Below are 23305 nucleotides of genomic sequence, written 5' to 3'. Positions count from 1 at the left end.
CAGCCAGCCAACTCACGTGGAATACATCATGTGAATGCAGAATATGTACAGTGTTGATATTTGGTGTTGTCACTCCCTACAAGGACACACCAAGCTCAGCATAGCAAAGAGAGGGGAGTGACAATAATAACAGCATCATACATAGAATAGAAGAATAATGTCTATTTACTGTATAATGTCTCTTTCTCTCACTTTCTCCATGCTGGCTCTCCCCTGCAGCAAGATTTACAAGATGAAGGGCTTTGTTACCATGGAGAAAATGATACTGAGCATCCTTCCAATGCTTTGGCAAGTCTCTCTCTGTCCTTTCTCCTGTTTACTTCCTCCTCACACTGTCCTGGTCTGCATGCCTCTTCCTGCTCCCACTCTCCTTTTGTCTCAGCCTTCTTCAGTGCTGTTTTCCAGAGGAATGACAGCAAATAACACATGAATCAACACCACAGAAATATATTTAAATTCAGATACTATTGTTTAATAGCATCTTTTTAACTTTGAACACAGATTCTCTCATGTTAATAAAACTGCAACGATTAGTCAATTAATTGATTAGTTCTCAACTATTAAATTAATCGCCAACTATTTTGATAATTGATGAATCATTTTGAGTCATTTAAGAAAAAAATTCCAAATTATCTGATTTCAGCTTCTCAAATATGAATGTTTTCTGGTTTCTTTAGTACTCTATGACAGTAAACTGAATATCTTTGGGTTGTGGACAAAACAAAAGACATTTCAGGATGTCACCTTGGGCTTTGGGAAAGAGTTTACATTTTACACAATTTTATGAAATTTTATGGACCAAACAACTAATTGATTAATCGAGAAAATGATCGACAGATTAATCGATAATGAAAATAATTGTTAGTTGCAGCTCTACAATCAAGGCCATTGACTGTCAGCTTGAAAGGCATATTTCTTAATTGCACAGAACAGAAGGCCTATATGTTCAAGTGCCACAATAGTCTATGCAAATATGAAAAAGGAACAAGGAAAGATTCTTATTCACACATGGAAGACACACACCTTTCCCTCACCAAAATTTAGCCTAACTTTGGAGCATTATTTATCCCCCGTTCTGACAAGATAACATGATGTGGTTGGTACCAATGGATGCCTTTTGTAAATCATTCATTCATTCAACCATTTAAATCTTGAGGAATCATTCAGGGCATGCCCTCATTTTCAATGATGTCGTGAGTACAAAACAGAATAAATGCACACAAAAAATAAGTAATGAGAAAACAAACAAACAGACAGCAACAGAACACAGTTACATGCAAGTGACCTATAGGTACAAATGTGTTGAGTTTTAGTGTGTGTTGTAAAATGTTCCAAGTGTGTGCAGCACAAAAACCAAAAATAGTTTTCCTAAATTTAGTGTTTGCATGCGGGGCATCAAGATTCAACCAATCACTAGATCGAGTCAAATAATGACTGTGGGACCAGTTTAATAAGGAAGTGATATATTGTGGCAAGTTGCCATTAAGGGCTTTATAAATAAATAGAAACCAACGCCTGTCAGGTCTTACTGTTAGAGATGCCCACTGAACTTTTTCATACAATATGCAATGATGAGTAGAATAACTGTCACCAGTAATAAATCTTAGGGCAGAGTGATAAACGACTTTAGGTCGTCTAGTTTCATATATAAGTATCTTAACTCTAACTGTAAAACTGAGCCCGCTACAGCGTCTGAAAGACAGTAATGCATTAATCTCTTAAAATGTTTAAATATTTCAAATATTAATGTGTTCATTTTGACAGCACTAATAGAAATATAACTCAGATATTGAGTTATTGCGTTCTTTATTAGTGGGAATGCTGATTAAGCATTTGTTATCTTATCTCTATTATTGTTAGTGTGAGAGCTGGCATAGCACATCCACTGAATCGTGACAAAACTTTGCCTTACTGCAACCTATGTCCAATTCAGATGTCCATCACTCTATATTTTTCAAAATATACAAAGTCAATTAACATCTATATCTCCACAAGTCTTCATGTAAAAACTACCTAAATACAGACATTCTCTAGATGGTTGACATCAAGTGTTTGATCAATCTGAACACAATTTTAAATGGTGAGTCTGCAGTAATATTAATTATCTTGCAGTAATTTCTACTATATTCACAACATTGTCTTTTTTGCCCAGTGTTAGATCAAAAATCACTCTCCCATACTCCCAAAACCAGCAGAATGATGTGTTCTGCACACTTTAATATTATTGTTTATATTTAGATTGATTTTTAAAGTCATTTGAAAAAATTGTGACCTTTTGCTTTCCCCTAACAATGTATTTGAATTTGGTTTAAGATCTTTGGTGCCCCTTTTAGATCCAGAAGTTGGGAGTTGGAACCCAGGTGCTGCCAATATGTTTTTAATTAAACTTACAGATTCTCTCTTACTTTAAACACTTTGGACACACACTGTATATCCTCACATTCTGGGAAACCTTGCTACCAATAATTGTCAAATTTCTGACCTAACAGCTTAGTTTTAGACAAAAAAAATTTTAATCAACAAAATGTGAATTTGTGCTGTATGTGTGAGAGATTCTTCGCTGGTTCTGTGGTCAATCCTTGGTAATGGTCCGTATATTATTGCAATTAAAGTTGTTTTATATTGTATGTTTATCATGTACCATCATTCAATTCAACTCCCTCACTTTTTAGAGACAGAGTGAGAGACAAACAAACCTCAGTTTTTAATATTATTATTTTGTATTTAGATTTAAATGCATTTTTAAAAATAATCATCTTATGCTGTCTGTTAACAGCTTGTCTAAATAGTACAGTTGTTTAAGATACTACCGTTGACAGATTACAAGGTTGTGAGTTTGAATCCTGCTAAGGGCATGGTAACCAAATTCAGTGAAGTTGTACAGATGGCACTACTGAACAAGTAGCATTTGATATAATTTTACATGTAGGTGGCACTAAAGAATTTGAAAAATTGCTGCTGGAGCAGCAGCAGCCGCATCCAGCTCTCACACGTAATTTCTAGGTCTAGTTAGTGGAAATGCTGATTATTGTTAGTCAAATCTTTTTTATTCTTCTTCCTTACATTTTTTGCAACGTTTCAACTCCTACATACTTTCAGCTACAGAAACCATTCAACTATCAAAATGTACAGCTCTTTAAGGACATTTATGTTTGTATTTCTTTTTAATACCTTTTATACTTTTAAAAATGTGAGCTTTTTTTAGCACATTTTTATAATGTAAGTCAATGGAGCAATCCTCAAATCCTCTTCAAACACTCATACTTTGAAATGCTACTACTTCATACTTTCAGCTACAGATGTCATTTAAAACTTTAAATTGGTCACAAGACTTTCAACTATTAAACTTGTAATCAGCTTTTTGATATGTTTTGCAGTTTTTAAATTATCACAGTTTAAGTTTTATGCTTTTTGTGCGGGGTAGTTATTATTAAAAATACTTGCTCTCATCCCAACAGTTTTGACTCATCATACGTAATTTATACATCAATTAGTAGACAAACTGTTCTTGGTTCAGATAATGTAACTAAGCCATAGGACATATAGTTTTTGAATTATCTGCCTCAAAGCACCAAGAGAACCCTTCAACTGTCTCATTCACTGTAATGTTATTTTATCTCTCACAGTCTCAGACAAAAACACAAATCGTCTTCAACAAACTCCATATTTACTACTCCTGCACCCATTTAGCAACAGAAACCATTCAAATATCAAAATGTTCTATTTCGTATAGGCTTCCCCCCTAATGCTATCACTAGTGGGTTTATTCCTCGAGCGCACGCACAACACTGAAAAAACTTTAGTTCATGCCCACCTGTTGTGGGGCCCCTCCACAGTCTCACTTTGTGTATAAATTGGACTGAGACCTTACAATCAGCTCCCATTTTTCTTCAGCCATCGCTACAAGCACTCGAAGAACACTAAAGAGTGAAAAATGTCTGAAATTGGGCTACATTGTGAGCTTTGACCTGCATGGTCACTGCAAGTCGTGCCTGGGTCCGGAGCATGCTGGCCTGGCGCTCACTCCACAAGCATCTGCGCTCTCTCCCTCAGGCTAAAAAGCAGCGATGAGCGGATGCTTTCGCTGCCTTGGCAGAGGGGGACTGGCCAGTTCCAGACTACCCCGTTTCCGAGGTTCTGGATTTGCTACTCCACCTCCTCCACCTGTGGATCATCTTGTGGGTCGCACCTAAGTCCCCTTTTCCGCCCTGCCAGCAATAGGCAGTCTGCTGCGTGAGCTGCCAGACATCATCAGTAGGGCAGCCGCCCACAGAGACTTCACACACACACACTGGTGACGTGTCTGTCAAGCTTGGGCTTCACTATAAATTGGAAAAAGAGCTCTCCTCTCCGCTCCCAGCGTGTCATTTACCTGGTAGTGGAACTGAACTCATTCCTCCTCCCTCAGTAGGTTCCCGATTTAGCCTACTAGAGAAATCATCACACCCTGTCAGCAGGAGTCCCTCTGGGCAGAGCTACGTCACACATCTCAGTGTTCACAGATGCATCTCTCTCAGAGTGGGCGGGGATGTGTCTGTCACAGGTGGTGGGAGAGCAGTGGCCATCTCACATGTCTCTCCACATAAACACGCTGGAACTCCACACTGTGTGGAAAGTTATCCAGCCAATCAGCACGTACTGATTTGCAGGTACAACAAAACCACATCAGCCTACATAAATCGCCAGGGAGGCGTGCGTTCGGTGCAGCTCCTGAGCATAGCCAGACAGCTGCTGCACTGGCCGCTCACACACTCCATCAGAGCAGTGTATATTCCTGGCGAGTTGAACAAAGGAGCGGATATCATGTCAAGGGGAGGCCCTCGTCAGGGAGACTGGTGCCTCCATCACGACCTGGTCACACAGGTTTGGCAGAACAAAGGTGGATCTCTTTGCTGTATGTGGAAATGCACAGTGTGTTCTCTGATTCTCCCTGAGAGCACGAGGCAACCCTCCACTGGGAGTGGACGTGTTTGTGCATCGTCCATGGCCCAGGATGCTCCTGTATGCCTTCCCATCAGTCCTGCTGATCCCTCAGTTCCTGGATCGAGTACAGGAAGAGCAGCTATCAGCGATCCTGATTGCGCCGGAGCACACAGGCGCATTGTGGTTTCCATGCCTGCAGCGGCTGCTGTTAGGCCGGTCGTGGAACCTTCCATGGCGTGAGAACACTCTCTCTCTGGCAGGGGGAGCGATCAGGAATTACCCAATGATAGGCCAAAACCTATGGGTTTGGCCACTAAACGAGAACATCTAGAGAGGCTAGGTCTCTCTCAGGACGGTGTGCGCACTATCCATGGCTATCCTGCCAAATGGACAGCTTTCCAGTGTTGGTGTATAGAAAAGAGCCTGGATCCCACTGCGTGTCCCCTGTCTCACGTGCTGTCATTCCTTCAACTGCTAATGGATAGGAATTTGGCCCTGCCACAAGGGTTTCGGTGACAGATTGGTGATTAGCCACCCTCTGATGAAACGTTTCCTGAGGGGTGTATGGAGACAAAGACCAGTGGCATGCTCCCTAGCCCCTCAGTAGTGCTGGTTTTATCTGCGCTGACTAAAGCCCCCTTTGAACCTCTGGATCAGGTTCTGTTTAAGTTTCTGTCAGCCAAGACAGCTTTGCTTCTAGCTCTGATGTCTGCAAAAAGAGTTAGTGATCGATCTGCTCTCTCTGTGGCTCCATCACGTCTCAGGATCCAAGGGGATGGCAGCTCGGCTGTTTTGCGCCCTAATCTGTCCTTTACGCCTAAGAGCATCACTAGCTCCTTCAGATCAAGAGTGATAACCTTGGATGGTTTCTTCCCCCCTCCTCACAGCTTGGAGGAGGACGCCACATCTTATCTCCTCTGCCTGGTTGTCTTGCTATGTTGTGCGCACGGCCGCCTTGTGCCATTCTCAGTGTCTGTTTGTGCACTACAGAGAGCAATCTCAGAGGCTGCCTCTGTCTGCACAGTGCCTGTCACACTGGCTGTGTGAGGCTGTTTCACAGGTTTATCTCTCCTCTGGGATGGATCCTCCGGAGAGCATCAGAGTGCACTCTACCAGGGGCATTTCATCTTCCATGGCTTTGCATGGAGGAATGACAGTGGAAGACATTTGCACCGCAGCTTCATGGTCTTCCCCTTGTTCTTTCATTCGATTCTATCTGCGGGATGTCTCCCGCTTTTCTATGACTCACTCTGTACTGAGTGTTTTGTCTGAGTGATTGTTCTCGAGGGATTCGGTCATGCGCTCTTCCTCCTTCTGTCTCTGCTTTCTCACAGCAGTAGGCTTTATTTACAGTGGTGTGAAAAAGTGTTTGCCCCCTTCCTGATTTCTTATATTTTTTGCTGGGGCTGCTGGGGCTGTTTGTTTGCCCAGTCTCTTTCTTATGGTGGAGTCATGAACACTGACCTTAACAGCGGCAAGTGAGGCCTGCAGTTATTTGGATGTTGTTGTGGGGTCTCTGAATGGCTGAAGAAGAACAAAATGAAGACTTTGGAGTGGCTTAGTCAAAGTCCTGACCTGAATCCTATTGAGATGCTGTGGCATGACCTTAAAAAGGCAGTTCATGCTCGAAAACCCTCCAATGTGGCTGAATTACAACAATTTTGCAAAGATGAGTGGGCCAAAATTCCTCCACTGCACTGTAAAAGACTCATTGCAAGTTATCACAAACGCTTGATTGCAGTTGTTGCTGCTAAGGGTGGCCCAACCAGTTATGTAGGTGTAGCGGGCAATCACTATTTAACACAGGGCCATGTAGGCCATGCAAAAAAATAAGAAATCAGGAAGGGGGCAAACACTTTTTCACACCACTGTATTCCCAGCCCCCATCCCCTAATGGAGAATCCTGGATATGCTTTGTCATTGGGGCACATATGGGGTTCTGTGATGCGCATGGAAAGCCTATTATTTCGTCTGTGTAGTAGGATGTGTTTGCGCTTGTGGTACCGGACAGACCTAGTGAGGCACGGACCATATCCTGCTTCACCCTTAACCCACTAGTGATAGCCTTAGAGGGCGAAGCCTATACAAAATAGAACTCCAGATTATATGAGCATAGGCGCAGCCCTCTAAGTTCTGGGCCTCAATGGCTCCTTAAATAGCTGAAGAAAAGTTATTTTGGGTTTATTTTAGTTTTAATTTCAATGTTTTGGCAAACTGCCTTCTTTAGGATAAAATACAGCAGGCACTCAACTGGTATTTATACCAACTGGGACAGGTGCTATAAATCAAGCAAGATACTGCTCCCAAAGGCTGTGCCATCAGTGCATGACTGTGTGTGTGAATAGGTGAATGTTGACATGTAGTGTAAAGCGCTTTGAGTGGTTGGACGACTAATAATCTACTAAGATTAAGATTAACTAAGAAAAATAATCCACATTACAAATATATAGTATACTATATATAGTATATATATAGTTCAATGTTTAATGTCAAATAAAGAAGTCAAAATTAATTCTAAAGGTGTATGAAAACTGCAACATAACAAGACACAAAATATAGGCATAGAAAAACATAAACACGTGTATATAGCATAGAAAAAAGGTTTCAGTCGTAACCTTTTCTACGATGGAGCACTCCTGGACGAATGAGGGACTACACCGTCTTGTTGTAAAGAAACACACTTTTAAAACCCCGTTATTAAAAATGGTTTGTCAAAAAAGTGTCTCGCCCTGTTCCTAATAGAAATTAATTGAAGCGAAATCTGATCCGACTGCGCCAAGAATAGCAAATAAATAAATATTACAAATAAATATTTGTCATGTCCCGGAGTGTGGCTGTAATGCCCATTCTAAAATCAACTACCCACATGGCCAGTTTGGCATGCATCTTTTTGAACTAGCCGTTATGGCTTTAATAGAAAGTTGCAGATTTCCTCATTTAAAACTTCATGCGACTCAGCAAATAAACTCATGTTTTCCACGTGTCTCCGTCATCACGCTGGACATCAATAGTAGCACGAGATTTCTCCTACTCCCACAGATATAGCTGTGTTAACGTAAACATTAACAGCTAACCATTGATGTATAATAAGACCATCAATGCAGCTAATCCGCTAGCTAACATTAGCTAACAATTAACGATAAACAGCTAAAACACTGTACAATGTAATTATTAATACACATGTGTTTTAAAGTTTACCCGGATAATGCTGCATAATGTTGGCTAACTACGAACGTACATAGTTTATAATCTGTGAGATCTGATGGATTGCTAACGTTACTTTTTCAGCACGATGCCACAAAAGGAGCGCAAATATGGTATTTATTTTCCTGAAATTCTAACATTACATTGTGAACAACAAATCCCTGTTGAAAACATAGCAATAAACAAAAGAACCCTTGCTATCAAAAATCCTTGTTCTTACCGTCTGCGCATATATCTCTCTTGCAGCAAACCGGATAGTTACTGTGGTTACGGCCGACAAAACTCAAATACCGTCACACACACGTGATAGACAGTGAATTAACAGTGTAAAGAGTCTGTGTTTAATTCGGCGTGTATCTGATCCACCAACCAGAACCTATTTTAGTAAGAAATCTTAATTTATGAAAGCACCTCAATAGAATAGGTATGCATTTTTTATTTATCATTCACAGCATCTGTTGTGTTTGAGTCCATATGTGTGAACAGAGGGGTTACATCCAACTTGTTTCATCAGACCTGAAAGACCTTATCAGCAACATTTTCGGTGATACTGTCTTAGGTGTCAGTGGTGCAGGTCTAGCTGCTGGTCCATGCTGGGTGTTGCGGTCCCACTGACTGGTCTGTGTTCTTTACAGAACCTTCCAGCTCTGAGATATGGGGCGCAGGTCAGAATGTTCCAGAACCAGGTTCCTCTGCTACCAGGGGAGACCATCCAGACTACAGGTACATTCACGTCCTCTGTCTTTCATCTCTGTGTCCATATTCTTGATATTTAACATCACATTGAATATACATATTACTTACCTGCCAATTAATCAATACCTTATCATTTTTGTTTGTGTGTGTCTGTGCTGACATGCAGTCAAGGATGTGATGTATATCTGTCCATTCAGTGGTCTGGTTAATGGAACCCTGACTATCACAGACTACAAGCTCTACTTCACCAGTGTGGAAATGGTACTGTCTTATTTATGATTTACTCAGCAGTGCTTTAGTACCCTTAATTCACAGGACTATTGTTTCTCTCTAGTATGTCTTTGCAGCTGTGTGTTAATGTCTGTGTACATCCAGGAGTCCCCATTCGTTCTTGATGTGAACCTGGGAGTCATCAGCAGACTGGAGACTATCAGCGTTCCCAACCAGGGAGAGAACACCAAAGGACTGGAGCTGGTCTGCAAGGTACCACACACACACACACACACACACACACACACACACACACACATACCAGACATGAGATTTCTGATGAATACTGTGCATTGAAACAGATTATTCAGAATTTTACTCTTCAATAACAGATATATCTTCCATCTTATATTACTTATTTTTCAACCAATAAAAATACAAAATTTACAATAATATAAAACAGAAAATGAGCAAACCCTCACACTGGAGAAGGTGGAACCAGAGAATCAACTAATCATTTCAGCCAGTGGTGGAAGAAGTATTCAGATCCTTTACTTAAGTAAAAGTACTAATACCACACTGTGAAAATACTCCACTACAAGTAAAAGTCCTGCATTTAAAATCTTACTTAAGTAAAAGTATGTAAGTATTATCAGCAAAATTTAGCAAAAGTACTCATTCTGCAGAAAAATGGTCCCTGTCAGTGTTTTACTATTATTTTTTTTATATTTATTTTTCTTATATTTTACTATATATGATGTTGTTGGTGTTGGGATTCAGGTAGGGCAGGTTTGGTTATTAGAAAAATATCAAAGATATTTATACATTTTAATACAATTATTAATATTATCAAAATTATTAATATGGATTAACAATTATGGGGCACCACTCTAGGATCAGGGACCAATAACCAAATGTGAAAAACAGTCTACGCATACACAAAATTTGTGTAGAGTACAATAGAATTTATTTAACTTTAGCACTGATTAATAATCAATAACTTCAGCCAACAAACCACTATCATCTACTCTAAGCACAATAAGAATACAACAATCAGCAAGCATGTAAAGTGTGTGTATATATGTAAGTGTATGTGCGCGGGTGTGTGTGTGTGTGTGTGTGTGTGTGTGTGTGTGTGTGTGTGTGTGTTGGGGGGGACAATAGAGAGGTAGGGAGAGAGGAAGGTGTTGAACGTGACCAAGTGGGTGGGTCACGCAGAGATCCAAAATGGCGGGCAGATCTGCAAAACTCAAACAAAGGGGAGAGCCAGAATGGAGGACACGCTCTATTTGTCCTCAAAATCTGAGACTGCTGTGCCCTCATCTTTACTGCGACCTGGCTGCATCACAACATCCCAGATGAAGCTATCGCACTCGAGTTCCGCACTGACAGAACACAAGACTCCGGTAAGATGAAAGGAGGTGGTCTCTGGGTTTACATCATGCTTGGTGCTCAAACGTAGTTAAAGAGGATGGACATTGTTCCCCAGATGTGGAATTTTCATTGTTAAAATGTCGACCATATTATCTGCCTAGAGAATTCACCAGTGTTTTTGTTGCTGCTGTTTACGTTCCTCTAGATGCAAATTCAAAAAACGCACTTCAGGAACTGTATGAGGTCATCAGCAGGCACATAACAAAAAATGGATGGTGTTTTTATTGTAGCTGGTGATTTTAATCAAACAGACCTCAGAACTATTTTATCTAAATTCCACCAGCATGTCCACATCCCCACTAGGGGAACAAATACACTGGACCGTGTGTACACTAACATTTCTGGCAGCTACAAAGCTCTCCCTCGCACCCATTTTGGTCCATCAAACCAGACTTCCCTTCTTCTCCTGCCTACTTACACCCAACTTATAAAAAGGGTCAACCCATTAGTAAAAACAGTGTGGACAGATGAAGCTACAGCAGCTCTACAGGACTGTTTTGAGTGCACAGATTGGCTCATGTTCAGAGATGCCGCCACCCAGGAGAACCAACCTCAACCTTAAGGAATATACGTCATCAGTGACATCAGCAAATGTGTTTATGATGTGGTGATCACAAAGACAATAAAATCATTCCCCGACCAGAAAGCTTTGATGAATGGAAAGGTGAGGACTCTACTCAGAGCCAAAAAAGCTGCTTTTTGGTCAGGAGACAAGGAAGCATGCAACACCACCAGAGCAAGACTGAAAGCTGGCATCAGGGAGGCAAAGCTGAGACATCACGAGAGACTGGAGAGAGACCTCAACATCAAAGATATGTGGCAGACGATCAAAAACATCACAGGCTGCAAAAGCAGGTGGGCCCCCATCATGTGTGAGGCCACGTTACTAGTTACCACCAATTCAGCCACCATCGTCCCTGTATCTAAAAAGTCTGCAGTGTCTAGTCAAAATGACTAATGCCCTGTGGCTCTCCCCCCATTCTGATGAAGTGCTTTGAGAAACTGGTTCTCCAGCACATAAAGAACAACATCCCAGCTAGCCTAGACCCTCACCAGTTTGCTTTCAGAACCAACAGATCCACAGAGGATGCCATCTCCACTGCCCTCCACTCGGTCTTCACACACCTTGAGAACAACAACACCTACATCAGAATGTTATTTGTTGATTTCAGCTCAGCATTCGACACAATCTCCCCCATGAAACTGATTGGAAAACTTAGCACTCTGGGCTTGAGTACCACACTCTGTTATTGGATATTGGACTTCATATCGTGAGGAAATCAACAATCTTGCAGAGTGGTGCACAGAGAGCAACCTACTGCTCAACGTGAGCAAAACCAAGGAGCTGATCATTGATTTAAGGAAAAAGGAGGCAAAAACAGGCATTCTGTCTACATCAGTGGAGCTGAGGTGGAGCAGGTGAACAGTTTTTAGGTTCCTGGGAATCACAGAGAACCTGACATGGTCCTCTCACATTTCCACCCTGGTCAAGAAAGCTCAGAAACAGCTGTATTTCTTAAAGAAACTTAAGAAGGCACAATTCTAAGTTCTTATTAACTTTTACAGAGGAGCAATAGAAAGCATCCTGAATGGAAACATCACAAACTGACATGGGATGTGCACGGCCCAGGACCGGAGGGCTGTGCAACGGGTGATTAAAACCGCTCAGAATATCATTGGTACCAACCTACCTAGCATCAGTGATATCGGTGTGGTGAGGCCGTCTGGAAAGAGGTACAGAAGTATCTGCTGTTGTACCACCAGGCTACAGAGCAGCTTGTTCCCTCAGGCTGTGAGACTACTAAATTCATCCTCAGCATTCCACCATGTAAAATAGTTCTTCATTTCTATGACTTATTATTTATTCACTGATCTATTCAATTCAATTCAATTATATTTATATAACGCCAATTCATAACAGAAGGGAAGGGTTAGGGAGGCACTGTACTCTGGTGTGACCAGAGTGACTATAAGATATATAATCTACTGTATATCATTTATTTTGAGTGGCATAAAGGGAACTACAAAACAAAATTTCTTTATACAACCCTGTGTTGTAAGATGATCAATGAAATATCTTGTATCTAAGATGGCGTGGAATGTAGCTAGTTATGCTACCACGTTACGGCGGCCATTACTTTCCACAATAATACAAAGCACAATTCACAACAATTGAAGCTTAGATGAAATAACATACAGTTATAAACTCAATCTCTGCCCAGACACAAGCCTCTTACTTGATATCACTCTTGATAGCGATTTAATGCGTCAGTCCCTTTGGATTATCAGGCTTGGACGCTAACCTGGCCTTTGTTCTCCACACGTGGTGAGGCCCAACATTGGAGTAATATTACTGCTGCATTAATGTGTATGTCGCCATTGTTGATTAAGGTTGTGCTGATTTTAACTACTTTATATGCCGCTGGGTAGTTTAATCTACAGCAATGCATCATATTCAATAAGATCATCATATGTTTGTAACGTCACTGTCTTGTGAGAACCACGTATCTCTAAAAAGTCAACTTTTCATGAGCTCCAAAAAACAACCCTGTTTTCAGCTTTGTGACGATGCATTTTCCAGTTGATCCATGGGGGGATTAAAATTGTTTATTTAGCTTAAGAAGTAGGAGAAGTTTCTCAACCCATAAAGGAACACTTAATCCATCAGTTTATCACAAACATTCACATTCAAAATCACCACATTTGGAGATACGTGGTTTTCCCTGGACAGGAAGGGTATGAAAAATTGTAATCTGAAAAGTAACTAGTAAATAAAGCTGTCAGACAAATGTAGTGAAGTAAAAAGTACAATAGTTGCCTCTGAGATGTAGAGTAGAAGTATAAAGTACCATAAAATGGAAATACTCAAGTAAAGTACAAGTACCTTGAATTTGTACTTAAGTACAGTACTTGAGTAAGTGTACTTAGTTACCTTCCATGACTAATTTCAGCAATAACTGTGATGAGTCTGCAGTTTCTTTTGACACTGATGATTTGACACTGACCTATCTTGTAATGTTCTCCCTGCATCAGGACATGAGGAGTCCCAGGTTTGCCTATAAGACAGAGGAAAGTCATCCGAATGTGGTGGAGGGGCTTGCCAAGCATGCCTTCCCCCTCTCCCACGACCTGGTCAGTCTCATTCAGATGTGTTCATTAATGTTGGCTAGATGGCATGTTTGTGTACTGTATGTTGTGCTGCAAGTCCTCCATACATTTTATTGGTGTGACCAGGGTGATTATAAGATATATAAGAGTATGAACTCTATACAAAGTCTTACAATGACAACATAGGCTTGTTATCTGAATTTAAATTTCACACGCTTTCCAGGACGTTTTCGAAATGTTTTAAATCCTTCTTAAAATTGTATCTAGGGAAAATCTTCCATAAGGCACTTAACTGCATGCAAATAGCTAAGCCAGAAACACATCATTTTTCAGTTTGATAGTGACTACTAACATTTGTCCTCTGGCAGCCCCTGTTTGCCTTCCTGTACAAGGAGCATTTTCCTGTAGATGGCTGGAAGGTATACGACCCAACAGCAGAGTACAGACGTCAGGTAACTACACACTAGCCGTAACACTGACGGAATCTGCTGCTGTTAGATCCATCTCTCACAACACACATGGAGTCTGACAGAGCTGAGAAAGCATAACTCTTAATACTAGAATTATAAAACCATGTAACTGAATTGATTAGTCTATTAATGACTAACTCATTTGGCATAACAGCATGTTGTTGGTATGAACATGATGGCATTTTGCTAAGATCATGTTTTTATGAGTTTAGGAGAATGAATTACATATTTTTACTACATGGAATTAATGAGGTGTGTGTGTGTATGTACATATATATATATATATATATATATATATACACATTATACACATTAATTCCATCATCCAACAGAATCGTGTCAAACTAACTTCTTTGCTGCTGTCACTTTTTCTTTTCAACACAAATACTGTTTTTATTCACTAATTATTTCCTATCTGTTCCACTTTTTTTGTTATTGCTTTGAAGTTTCAGTGAAACTCAACACTTCCTGCAAATGTTTGACCTATAAAGCTTGTGCCCCCTGAGCAGCTGGAAGACATTTCATGTGAAACATCTGTGCAGGAAGTGTTGAGTTTTATTAACGGTAGCTTAATAGCAATCAAAAAACTGCAAAATGGAAACGACTGGAAATAATTAGTGAATGAATATTATGAGTATTTTTGTCAGAGAAAGTAGTGGCAATTAGTGGCAATTCCTTCGGAATAAAGAAACACTCAAGGCAATCACTTGTCTTTCTGTAGGTTTACTTCAAGCGTCTGCAGACGGACTCACAGCAGTAAAAACATACATCAGTATAATCTGCTCTGAATGAGTACAGAGGAAAAAGAGCATCAGTTATTTATCCAGTCTTTCAGGTCAGACTCCTCAACCCGGGGAGAAGAGAGTCCCTGAAGTCTGGACATAACAGTCAATAGGATAATTTGTAGTTCCATGTCATCATTGTCAGTGTACTGTTCTCATCTCGCAGTCCAAACAATCATACACAAATGAAGTATTGACGCCAAACAATTATAATAATATCTGTATGTTATTATATCAGAGAGTCTGTTTGTTCTTGCCATTACAATTCCTCCCTTTTTAGCATAAAATCATCTTAAAAATAAATGCTAATCAAAATAATTAAGAACAAACTTCAAGTAGGAACGGAAAAATCAAACAACCAACAAGTGTGGAAACAAACAAGTGTGGAAAAGCTCAAGCATCAGAGGAAGAAAAAACCCACATATACTTATCATTAGCTTATCCAGCAAACTTCAATTCAATAGCCTGTCATTAGCAATCATTACCATTATAACTGGACACAAATAGGAATGAACTAAAAAATTTAATGAGACTAAACCAAAAAACTAAGTTATAACCAATATGCATGTGTGAATCAGCAAAACAACAGAACTATTATTATAACTGTAATCATTAGTTAAATAGCTCTAGCAGTAATATATGAGCATACATGAGCATTTTAGTCTAAGTTTACATCATACTTCAAAACCCAGTGTGGATACATACAATTTTATTCTCCTCAAATCATCTCAATGTCAAACGGTGGAATCCATTCAAAAGAGCTGGATGTGTCTATTGGCATATTCAGAATCTGACCCATAGATGATTTAATTGCTGTAGCAATCATTGAGATGAAGCAGGGAAATACACAGCAGGTCAAAAGGAGGAAAAGCACAATAACTAGGAGCAGGGGTGCCAACATTTTCATCAACACATTCACACATCCATCCTCCCATAGTCAGCCATGACCACATATCCCATCCTCCCACACTCTGGGAGTCTAGGCTTATCTCCTCATGCAGTAGGTCGTTCAGATGGGAAACAACATGAGTCATATTGTCTGTCATGTCTGGAACATAGGTGCAGCAATCAGTCCCAATAATATGACAAACTCCTCCTTGACTAGCCAGCATCAAGTCCAAAGCCATTCTGTTCTGCAGGGCCACGTTTTTGATCCCCTGCATGGTAGGAGTGAGAGTGGAAAACCCTACCTCTACAAGTGCCGTCAAGTTCTCAAGATCTATGGTCAGGTGGTCTATCTTGTGTGCATTTTTCACAGTCCCCCACCAGGGGAGGATGCCACTGATTCCTTTCTCCCCTTGTGACACTCTCGTAGTGGATCGCCATGCTCTGTGTGGTAAGTAATAGTGGGCATAGTGGGTGTGAAAATGAGAAGGTTGTGGGTAGAAGGTTCACAGATGTTATCAACATAGCAAGGTAGCAGGTGCCACACCGCCCCGGTCTGAGGGATTGATAAACATGTCCACATACGTGCTGTCTTAGGGATCCAAATCCATCCTCCGTACGCATCAGGACGATGGGATTGTCGCTTCCTGGGCGGTGTAAGCTGGTGGTGTCAGTCAGATTCAGCTGAGCGACGTATGGCTGAGGTCCCCTGCATCCGCTTCGGCCTCCCTTGTTCCACCCGGTGCCGCACGTTGTAGTGACAATCTGTTTGCATGCCGAAGTCCCCAGGAAGTGGTCTCTAGACGTGTAGCACTGTCTGGTGAATCCAACCGTACCGGCCTGGGACGACGGATTGGTAGTCATGATGGGCCGATGAATTCCTTGCTGGGTTATTTGGCTCATGTTCCAAAACCTGGCTGTGGAGCCGTCGTAGTTGGTGATGCTGATGTTACATAGCTTGAGTGCAGCTCCCATGTCTCTCACTGTTCTGTTCTGCAGAGTAAGCCCCCGGGTGAATGCCACCATGACTCCTAGGGTCTCAGAGACATTTAATGGTGTGGGTTTCACTGGGATGGAATCCCCCACCCCATGGGGGAGCTGCACACAGGCGTAGCAGCTCTGGTGAGTCACTTTTCTGGCAATAGTCAGTATAGTTGTATACCATGCGTTGTCTTCCAGCTGAGCTGGGATGTTGGGGAAGATGGGTGGCACCTCCCTTTTGACCCCTCCTTCTTCTAGGGTTAGTTGTGATTTGAATGTTTCCATTAGTGAGACTGATGACAGGACAATGATGACAGCGAGCAGCACCCCATCTCCGTGGCCTCTCAGTCCGTCACCCCTCCTTCGCCATCTTTCTCTGGTCTCAAGTGTCATCTTATCAGTTGTGTCACCTCCGCCTACCCCCTAATCAGTGTGCCCTCGATGTTGGTTCGGGAGGGTAGTGGTTCTAGGTGGTCCCAGTGGAATCTCTGTGCTCAGAGAAACTCCCCCACGGGACCGCCACTCCCCTCCAATACCCCCTGAATGCACAAGGGGAGGAAGGTTCGGTTCACTCACTGATCTCGATCTCCCTTGTCTGGTGTTTGGCTGCTGGCCCCGGCTCGGGTACTCGTTTGCAGTGGGTGGCGTGGATCCACGTAGCTCTCTCTGCCACCTTTACAGCTGTTTCGGTGGTGAGCAAGATCTGGTAGGGACCATTCCACCTGCGAGCCCGCCAGTTCTTCCGTCTGAAATCCTTCACCACGATCCAATCACCAGGCTCCAAGTCATGCAGTTTCCTCTCTGCAGCCTTTGGAATGGCTTCCTTCACCTGTTTGTGAATATCAGAAAGCACAGTGGACAAGTTCGTGCAATAGCGTAGCATCTGTTCGCCACACTGCTTTTTCCTCTGCCGTTGCTCTTGTCTGCAGTTCCTGCAGATCAGCTGTAGGTGTCAGATGTTCATTAGTTACTGCAACACACTGAGTAGTCGGTGTTTGTTTGGCAGCAGCTTTTGCTGCTTTATCCGCTCTGGCATTCCCCTGTGAGATAGGATCAAGGTTGTTAGTGTGTGCTTCACATTTACAAATGGCAATCTGCTTAGGCAACAGCACAGCATCCAAGAGTTCAGCAACCAGTGTGTGATGTGCAATGGGTTTGCCTGTGGATGTAAGGAAGTTTCTGTTTGCCCAGAGTTTCCCAAAGTCATGCGCCACTCCCCATGCATATCTGCTATCTGTGAAAATGTTCACAGTTTGGTCATTAGCACATTTACATGCTTCTGTTAATGCAACTAACTCTGCTGCCTGTGCTGAGTAATTTGATGGGAGTGGCTTAGCCAGAATTGTTTCATGCAATGTTGTTACTGCAAACCCTGCAAGATTTTTACCAGTTGCTGGGTCTCGTGATGCTGAACCGTCAACAAACAGCTCCAGCTCTGGATTGATCAATGGTGTTTCCTGCAGATCTGGTCTGGGGAGCAAGTCTCTGTTATCACTGCCACACAATCGTGAGGTTCACTGCGCCGTCTGCCGCTGTAGGGAGGAGAGTTGCTGGGTTAAGCACTGTACATCTCTTAACAGTGATATTAGGCATTTCAAGCAATATGGTGTTGTATCTTAACCACCTGGCTGTTGAGAGATGTGATGTTTTCTGTTCAAGCAATATCATTGAGACAGCATGTGGAACCAACAATGTCAGATCAGCGTAACCCACAATGTCACGTGAGGCTATAACAGCTTTCTCTGCAGCCGCCACAGCCTTCAGACAATTTGGCAGCCCAGCTGCTACCGGGTCAAGCTTGCTGGAAAAATAACCTACTGGTCTCAGTCTCCCCCCATGTTCTTGTAATAGCACCGAAGTCATGAACCCACCCCTCTCGTCAACAGTCTGTGTGAAAGGTCTGTTACTGTCAGGGAGACCAAGCGTTGGGGGTGTCTGGAGGGCCAGCTTTAAGTCCACAAAAGCCTTCTCCGCTTCTGGTGTCCAGTGGACTTTGTCCTTCGCTGTCAGACCTCTCCCATGTACAATATCTGCAAGAGGGCCTTCAATCTGTGCATAATTTGCAACCCATTGTCTACAGTACGACATCATCCCTAAGACGGCCATAACTTGTTTCTTTGTTTCTGGCTTTGGGATGAGCTGAATTGCCTGGGTTCTTTTGGGTGATAGGACTTCCCCTCAGCTGAGATCACATGACCCAAGAATATAACCTTTTCAGACACAAATTGCAGCTTGGACAAGCTAGCCTTGTGGCCATTTTCTGCAAGGTGATTGAGCAAAGCTAGTGTGTCTTCTACACAAGCCTCTCTTGTTTTTGAGCAGATCATAAGGTCATCTACATACTGTAGCAGCGCACTTCCTTCTGTTAATTTCAACGTTTCCAAATTGTTTTTTAACGCATCGTTAAAGATTCCAGGACTCTCTGAATACCCTTGGACAAGTCTGGTGAATGTGAAACTCTTACCTTCAAAAGAGAACGCAAACCAATACTGGCTGTCAGGATCCACTGGGATGCTGAAAAAAGCATTAGCCAGGTCAACAACTGAAAACCACTTACTCCCAGGTGGCACCTGTGAGAGTATTGTGTGTGGGTTGGGAACATTGGGTGCTCTTGCATGTACTGCTGCATTTACCGCCTGCAGGTCCTGCACGAATCTCCAATGTTGTGGTTCTCCGGCGTCCCGGAGTTTCCGTACCGGGAAAATAGGTGTTCGGACTGGAGAATTTGCGCATGGAATAATCACTCCTGCTCTTAAAAGAGAATCAAACACCGGTTTAATACCATTAACAGCTTCCTTCTTCAAAGGATACTGGTTCTGACATGGCCTGTATGAAGATTTTGGTGTGATTACTACAGGCTCAGCATCTTTGATTAATCCTACATCATACTTGTGTTGTGCCCACAAGCATGATGGTACCTGATTTAACTCAGGAATTTCTGAGACGTCTTTCACAAAAATGTTTTTGTCATGACTTATTTCATCCTCTGATGTTACCAAACTGGCCATTAAAAACTCTGAATCTGGAATGAGCTCAATGCTTCTTACCCCTGTTGCTATAGCTGAAAATCTTTTTCGGAATACCTGAAGTTGGTTGTGAAAATCCACCCCTGAGTCTGATGTCTTTACCCAGCCAGCAGCTTCCTCACAACGCCTGGTCCAAGGGCCCAAGCATTCCCATGTATCCTGCTTTGCTTTGACCAGGGGGACATGAGGATATGTGTTAGGGACCTGAAACAAAGCTTCACACAGTGGATCATTGAAAGCTACTGAGACAGTGCATCTTTTATCATTCCAGTACAACCAGGTCAGCTTTAGTGTGTTTCTCTCTTTGTCTTGCCTGAACCATGTGTCCTCAAAATGTTTATCAACCCCAAGATGTACATGTGATGTGCAGTGTAACTCTTGTGGCAACTTGATGTCTATTCGTGTATAGTTGTCTGGAAAGAGAGCTCTGACCTCAGCAATCAGAGTGTTATTTACAGAGCCAGCAGCTGTGTGAGGCAGTTTCCATTGATAAGAGTACATCAGCTCCCTGCTACTGTGTTTCACATATTGCGATGCAGTGTCAGAAATTCTGGCTACAATGATGCCTTCGGGAGTGGAAATCAGAATAATTCCTAATCTTATCATCATATCTCTTCCGATAATGTTGATCGGGCATCGTTTAGATAACAAGAATGAATGTTTAAAGTGTTTCTCAATTTCTTCACTGCATGGCAATGGTGTGGTATACCTTTCCACCAGGGGCGTTCCTGAAACTCCCACTGTCCTCACAAATCTGCCACTCATCTTTGGAAGGACTGCAAATTCTGACTCTCTGATGACAGAATCAGTCGCACCAGAATCCACAAGAAAAACAATATCTTTTCCAGCAACATTGATTGTGTGTTCAGGCATGCGTTTGTATGCATCATGTGTATATTCAGTGTATATCTCTGCTGGGGCTTTGTCATCAGTGGCTTGTGTGTGCTCAAGGTAAGAGATAGCCTCACTTATCAATGTCTGTGTGTGTGTCGGTGTCTCATGCAGGCAGTTGTCTGTGTCTTGTGTGTTCACATGCTCTTTCGTGTCAGTGTGGGTGCTCTTACGTAACTGATGTGAAGAATGCTCTGTCGTCTCCAGTTCAGTGTTCAAGCCAGCTCCTTCCTGACCTGGCGTCGACACCCCATCTAGTCAGTCAGCCTGCTCGTGATTCTTGGGGCAATCTTTTGCCCAATGTCCCATTTTGCCACATTTGAAACAAGCGTCATTCCTTCCTCGTCCTCTTCCTCTTCCTCCACGTCCCCGTCGGCCTTGGTCTCGGCCTCTGTTCTGATTCTCATACGCCCTCAGCTGCGCCATCTGTAATCTGTCCGTCAGCTGCGTACTTTTCTTCCTTTGCTCATCTTTGAGGAATTTTTCTGCATGGATAGCGTGTCTCTCTATGGTCTCCAGGTTACCATACTCCCAGGTCACACAGTCGCGTTTCACCATGTCCGCAATCTCAGAGTGGATGCCATTGATGAAACGGTCACGTAGATGTACTTCCCAGGGGGTGATTGTATTATTACCCCCCACAGCTTCAGGCTTTTTCAGTCCGCTGTGTGTATTATGGATCTCTGTGAGCCTGGCCAAGTACTCTACTACCGTCTCACCATCCTTTTGTTTGCAGGCTGTTATTTTTCCCAAATCCATTCTCAGGGGAAAAAGAGTCTTTATTTTGTCACAGAGGTCAGTGACAGCCTGCTTATACGGTATGTTATCAGCATGGTCCCACTCTGTCTGTTTCAGCCTTATATCCGCTGTAGGAAAGCCCCCCGCCACTCTCGGCCAGGTTGTGCCCATCTGAGTTCCTAACAGTCTCTGTAGCTCGATGGTGGTGGGTCTGAACTGTTGGCAGAAGGCCAGTAACTGTGTGGCGAATGCCTCCCCCCCATCCCGAACAGAGGGGAGAAATTGTGCGGCTTCTTTCAGGTCAGCATATGTCCATGGTCTGAAAATCAGTTGTGAGGTCCCATCTCCTGCTGCCACCTCCATCATCGGTGCAATCACTTTTAAGGAGGTGCTGGAGTTTGATCTGGGCCGGAATTCTTTGTTGCTTCGAGTGTGATGAGGGCTGGAAGGGCGATTGGGGGTGTTTGGGCCACCCCAATGTGATTTGTAGGCCTCTTTGGGTGTTGGAGGTGCGGGAATAAATGATCCTTGTCCTCCTGTTGCCTCGTCTGGGTATTTTGAGGCCGCAGTTGGTGGCTGTGCCTCTGCTGGTGCTGCTGTTGTAGCTGCTGCTTCTCGTTGTTGAGGCTGACTTCCCTTTGATGGGGCGAGTCCAGGTCCAGATCCAGCTTGGCACACTGTGGGACATACTGAGACACAGAGGTGTTTGGCTGATCTGCCCCTGCCTTATTTATTTTTTTATCCCTGATATGGGCTTCATGCTGCCAACAAGCATAAGCCTTCCAGTCTGCTTTAAATTTATTTTTTTTCTTTTGAGTGACTTGTTCTTTCTCTTCTAATTTGCCTTTTAATATCTCTATCTGTCTGAGAGAGAAGCTGCCGGTTGATGGAAAACCAAATTCCTTTACCCAGATGTCCAGCTGGTCAATGCTGTGCTTACCATAATTGGTAATCATATAGTTTATATTAGGGGATTTCAACATAGGTGATAGCAGTTTTGATCTTTCATTCTCAGAAGTTTTGCTATTGTTAGAACCCATATTTATTCTTTAACCCGGATTCCCCAACTATAATAACTTCGTTTGGTATTTTAAATGGCCTCTTTGTGCTTTTTAATATTTTGGCTGGTTTCTTAGGAGCGCTTCTGCCACAATTAAGAGGAAAGAAAAAAAAGGACCTTGAAGCTGGCTGCTAGGGGAAAGACAGTAAGATAGTTTACAAACTTCCTTGAGAACCAACCCCAAAAAGATAATAAAATAATATTAACCCTTCAATGCCTCTTAGAGCGGCCTGTTTTATTACCTTCCCAGATCATCTGCTTGGCATTCACGCCTTTTACTTACTCAGTTTTTTAATTATTTTATATATTTTTTGTCTTTTTATTTTCCCTTTCACACATTCACTCCTCCTCCTTTTAAAGATGAGTTCCAAACTACGAATCTTTAAATAGCCCAAGAGGGAACCAAATGAATGTGTAGAAAAGAATTGCAGAAAAGAAAGTAAGATAGTTATCAGTGTACTGTTCTCATCTCACAGTCCAAACAATCATACACAAATGAAGTATTGACGTCAAACAATTATAATAATATCTGTATATTATTATATCAGAGAGTCTGTTTGTTCTTGCCATTACAGTAGAATGTCTCAATTGATAATTGAAAACTGTTTTTAAATAGTGAGGGTAATTGAAATGTATATATTTAAAAATAAACTGCAGTCAATGCCGCTGTGTTCTTATGATGGGAGAGGGCACATTAAGCGTTTCATACATTGTACAGTGTTGAGTTATGAAAGGACAGCCAAGAACAAATCTGCAAAGTCTATTATAAACTATATTGAGAGGAACAAGATTAGTTTTGGATGCATCCTGATATACAACATATAACAGCATATATCAGCATAATCCAGTATTGGTAAAATGAGTTGTAACACAAGCTTCTTTCTAACAGTGAATGAA

The 23305-nt window shown here is 42.2% G+C and overlaps 2 protein-coding genes across 5 annotated transcripts in view; one reads left to right on the top strand and one right to left on the bottom strand.

Moving 5' to 3' along the window:
- The window catches only part of LOC122870663 (myotubularin-related protein 1-like), a 59318-nt gene that overhangs the window by 24247 nt on the left and 11766 nt on the right, over nucleotides 1–23305 (top strand). The window contains exons 4-13 of the mRNA XM_044185020.1: nucleotides 220–288; nucleotides 8763–8850; nucleotides 8990–9084; nucleotides 9199–9306; nucleotides 13501–13599; nucleotides 13944–14041; nucleotides 15933–16051; nucleotides 16143–16163; nucleotides 16310–16454; nucleotides 16712–16769. Of these exons, the coding sequence (XP_044040955.1) occupies nucleotides 220–288; nucleotides 8763–8850; nucleotides 8990–9084; nucleotides 9199–9306; nucleotides 13501–13599; nucleotides 13944–14041; nucleotides 15933–16051; nucleotides 16143–16163; nucleotides 16310–16454; nucleotides 16712–16769 (900 nt within the window). The remainder of the gene's footprint in view (nucleotides 1–219; nucleotides 289–8762; nucleotides 8851–8989; nucleotides 9085–9198; nucleotides 9307–13500; nucleotides 13600–13943; nucleotides 14042–15932; nucleotides 16052–16142; nucleotides 16164–16309; nucleotides 16455–16711; nucleotides 16770–23305) is intronic.
- On the bottom strand, nucleotides 15069–20587 carry LOC122869989. Of its 4 annotated transcripts, XR_006376462.1 has the most exons (3): nucleotides 19777–20587; nucleotides 16298–17522; nucleotides 15069–16156 (listed from the first exon to the last, which is right to left on the bottom strand). XR_006376462.1 is itself a non-coding variant. In XM_044183519.1 (2 exons), exon 2 carries the CDS (start codon nucleotides 17084–17086, stop codon nucleotides 16040–16042), a length of 1047 nt encoding a protein of 348 aa, XP_044039454.1. In that variant the 5' UTR covers nucleotides 17087–17522; nucleotides 19777–20571; the 3' UTR covers nucleotides 15070–16039. The 4 variants fall into 4 exon arrangements, 3 of the variants coding, with proteins under 3 accessions (XP_044039454.1, XP_044039455.1, XP_044039456.1); XM_044183519.1 differs by having other exon boundaries at nucleotides 15070–17522; nucleotides 19777–20571; XM_044183520.1 differs by lacking the exon at nucleotides 19777–20587 and having other exon boundaries at nucleotides 15070–16156; nucleotides 16298–17580.

The sequence above is a fragment of the Siniperca chuatsi genome, linkage group LG22 (genome assembly GCF_020085105.1).
Source record: "Siniperca chuatsi isolate FFG_IHB_CAS linkage group LG22, ASM2008510v1, whole genome shotgun sequence".
Classification (NCBI taxonomy): domain Eukaryota; kingdom Metazoa; phylum Chordata; class Actinopteri; order Centrarchiformes; family Sinipercidae; genus Siniperca; species Siniperca chuatsi.
This window is presented reverse-complemented; position numbering and strand designations above follow the sequence as displayed.

Excerpts from the sequence above, each read along its gene's own strand:
- LOC122869989 (XM_044183519.1), bottom strand. The coding sequence starts at position 17,086 with ATGACACTTGAGACCAGAGAAAGATGGCGAAGGAGGGGTGACGGACTG.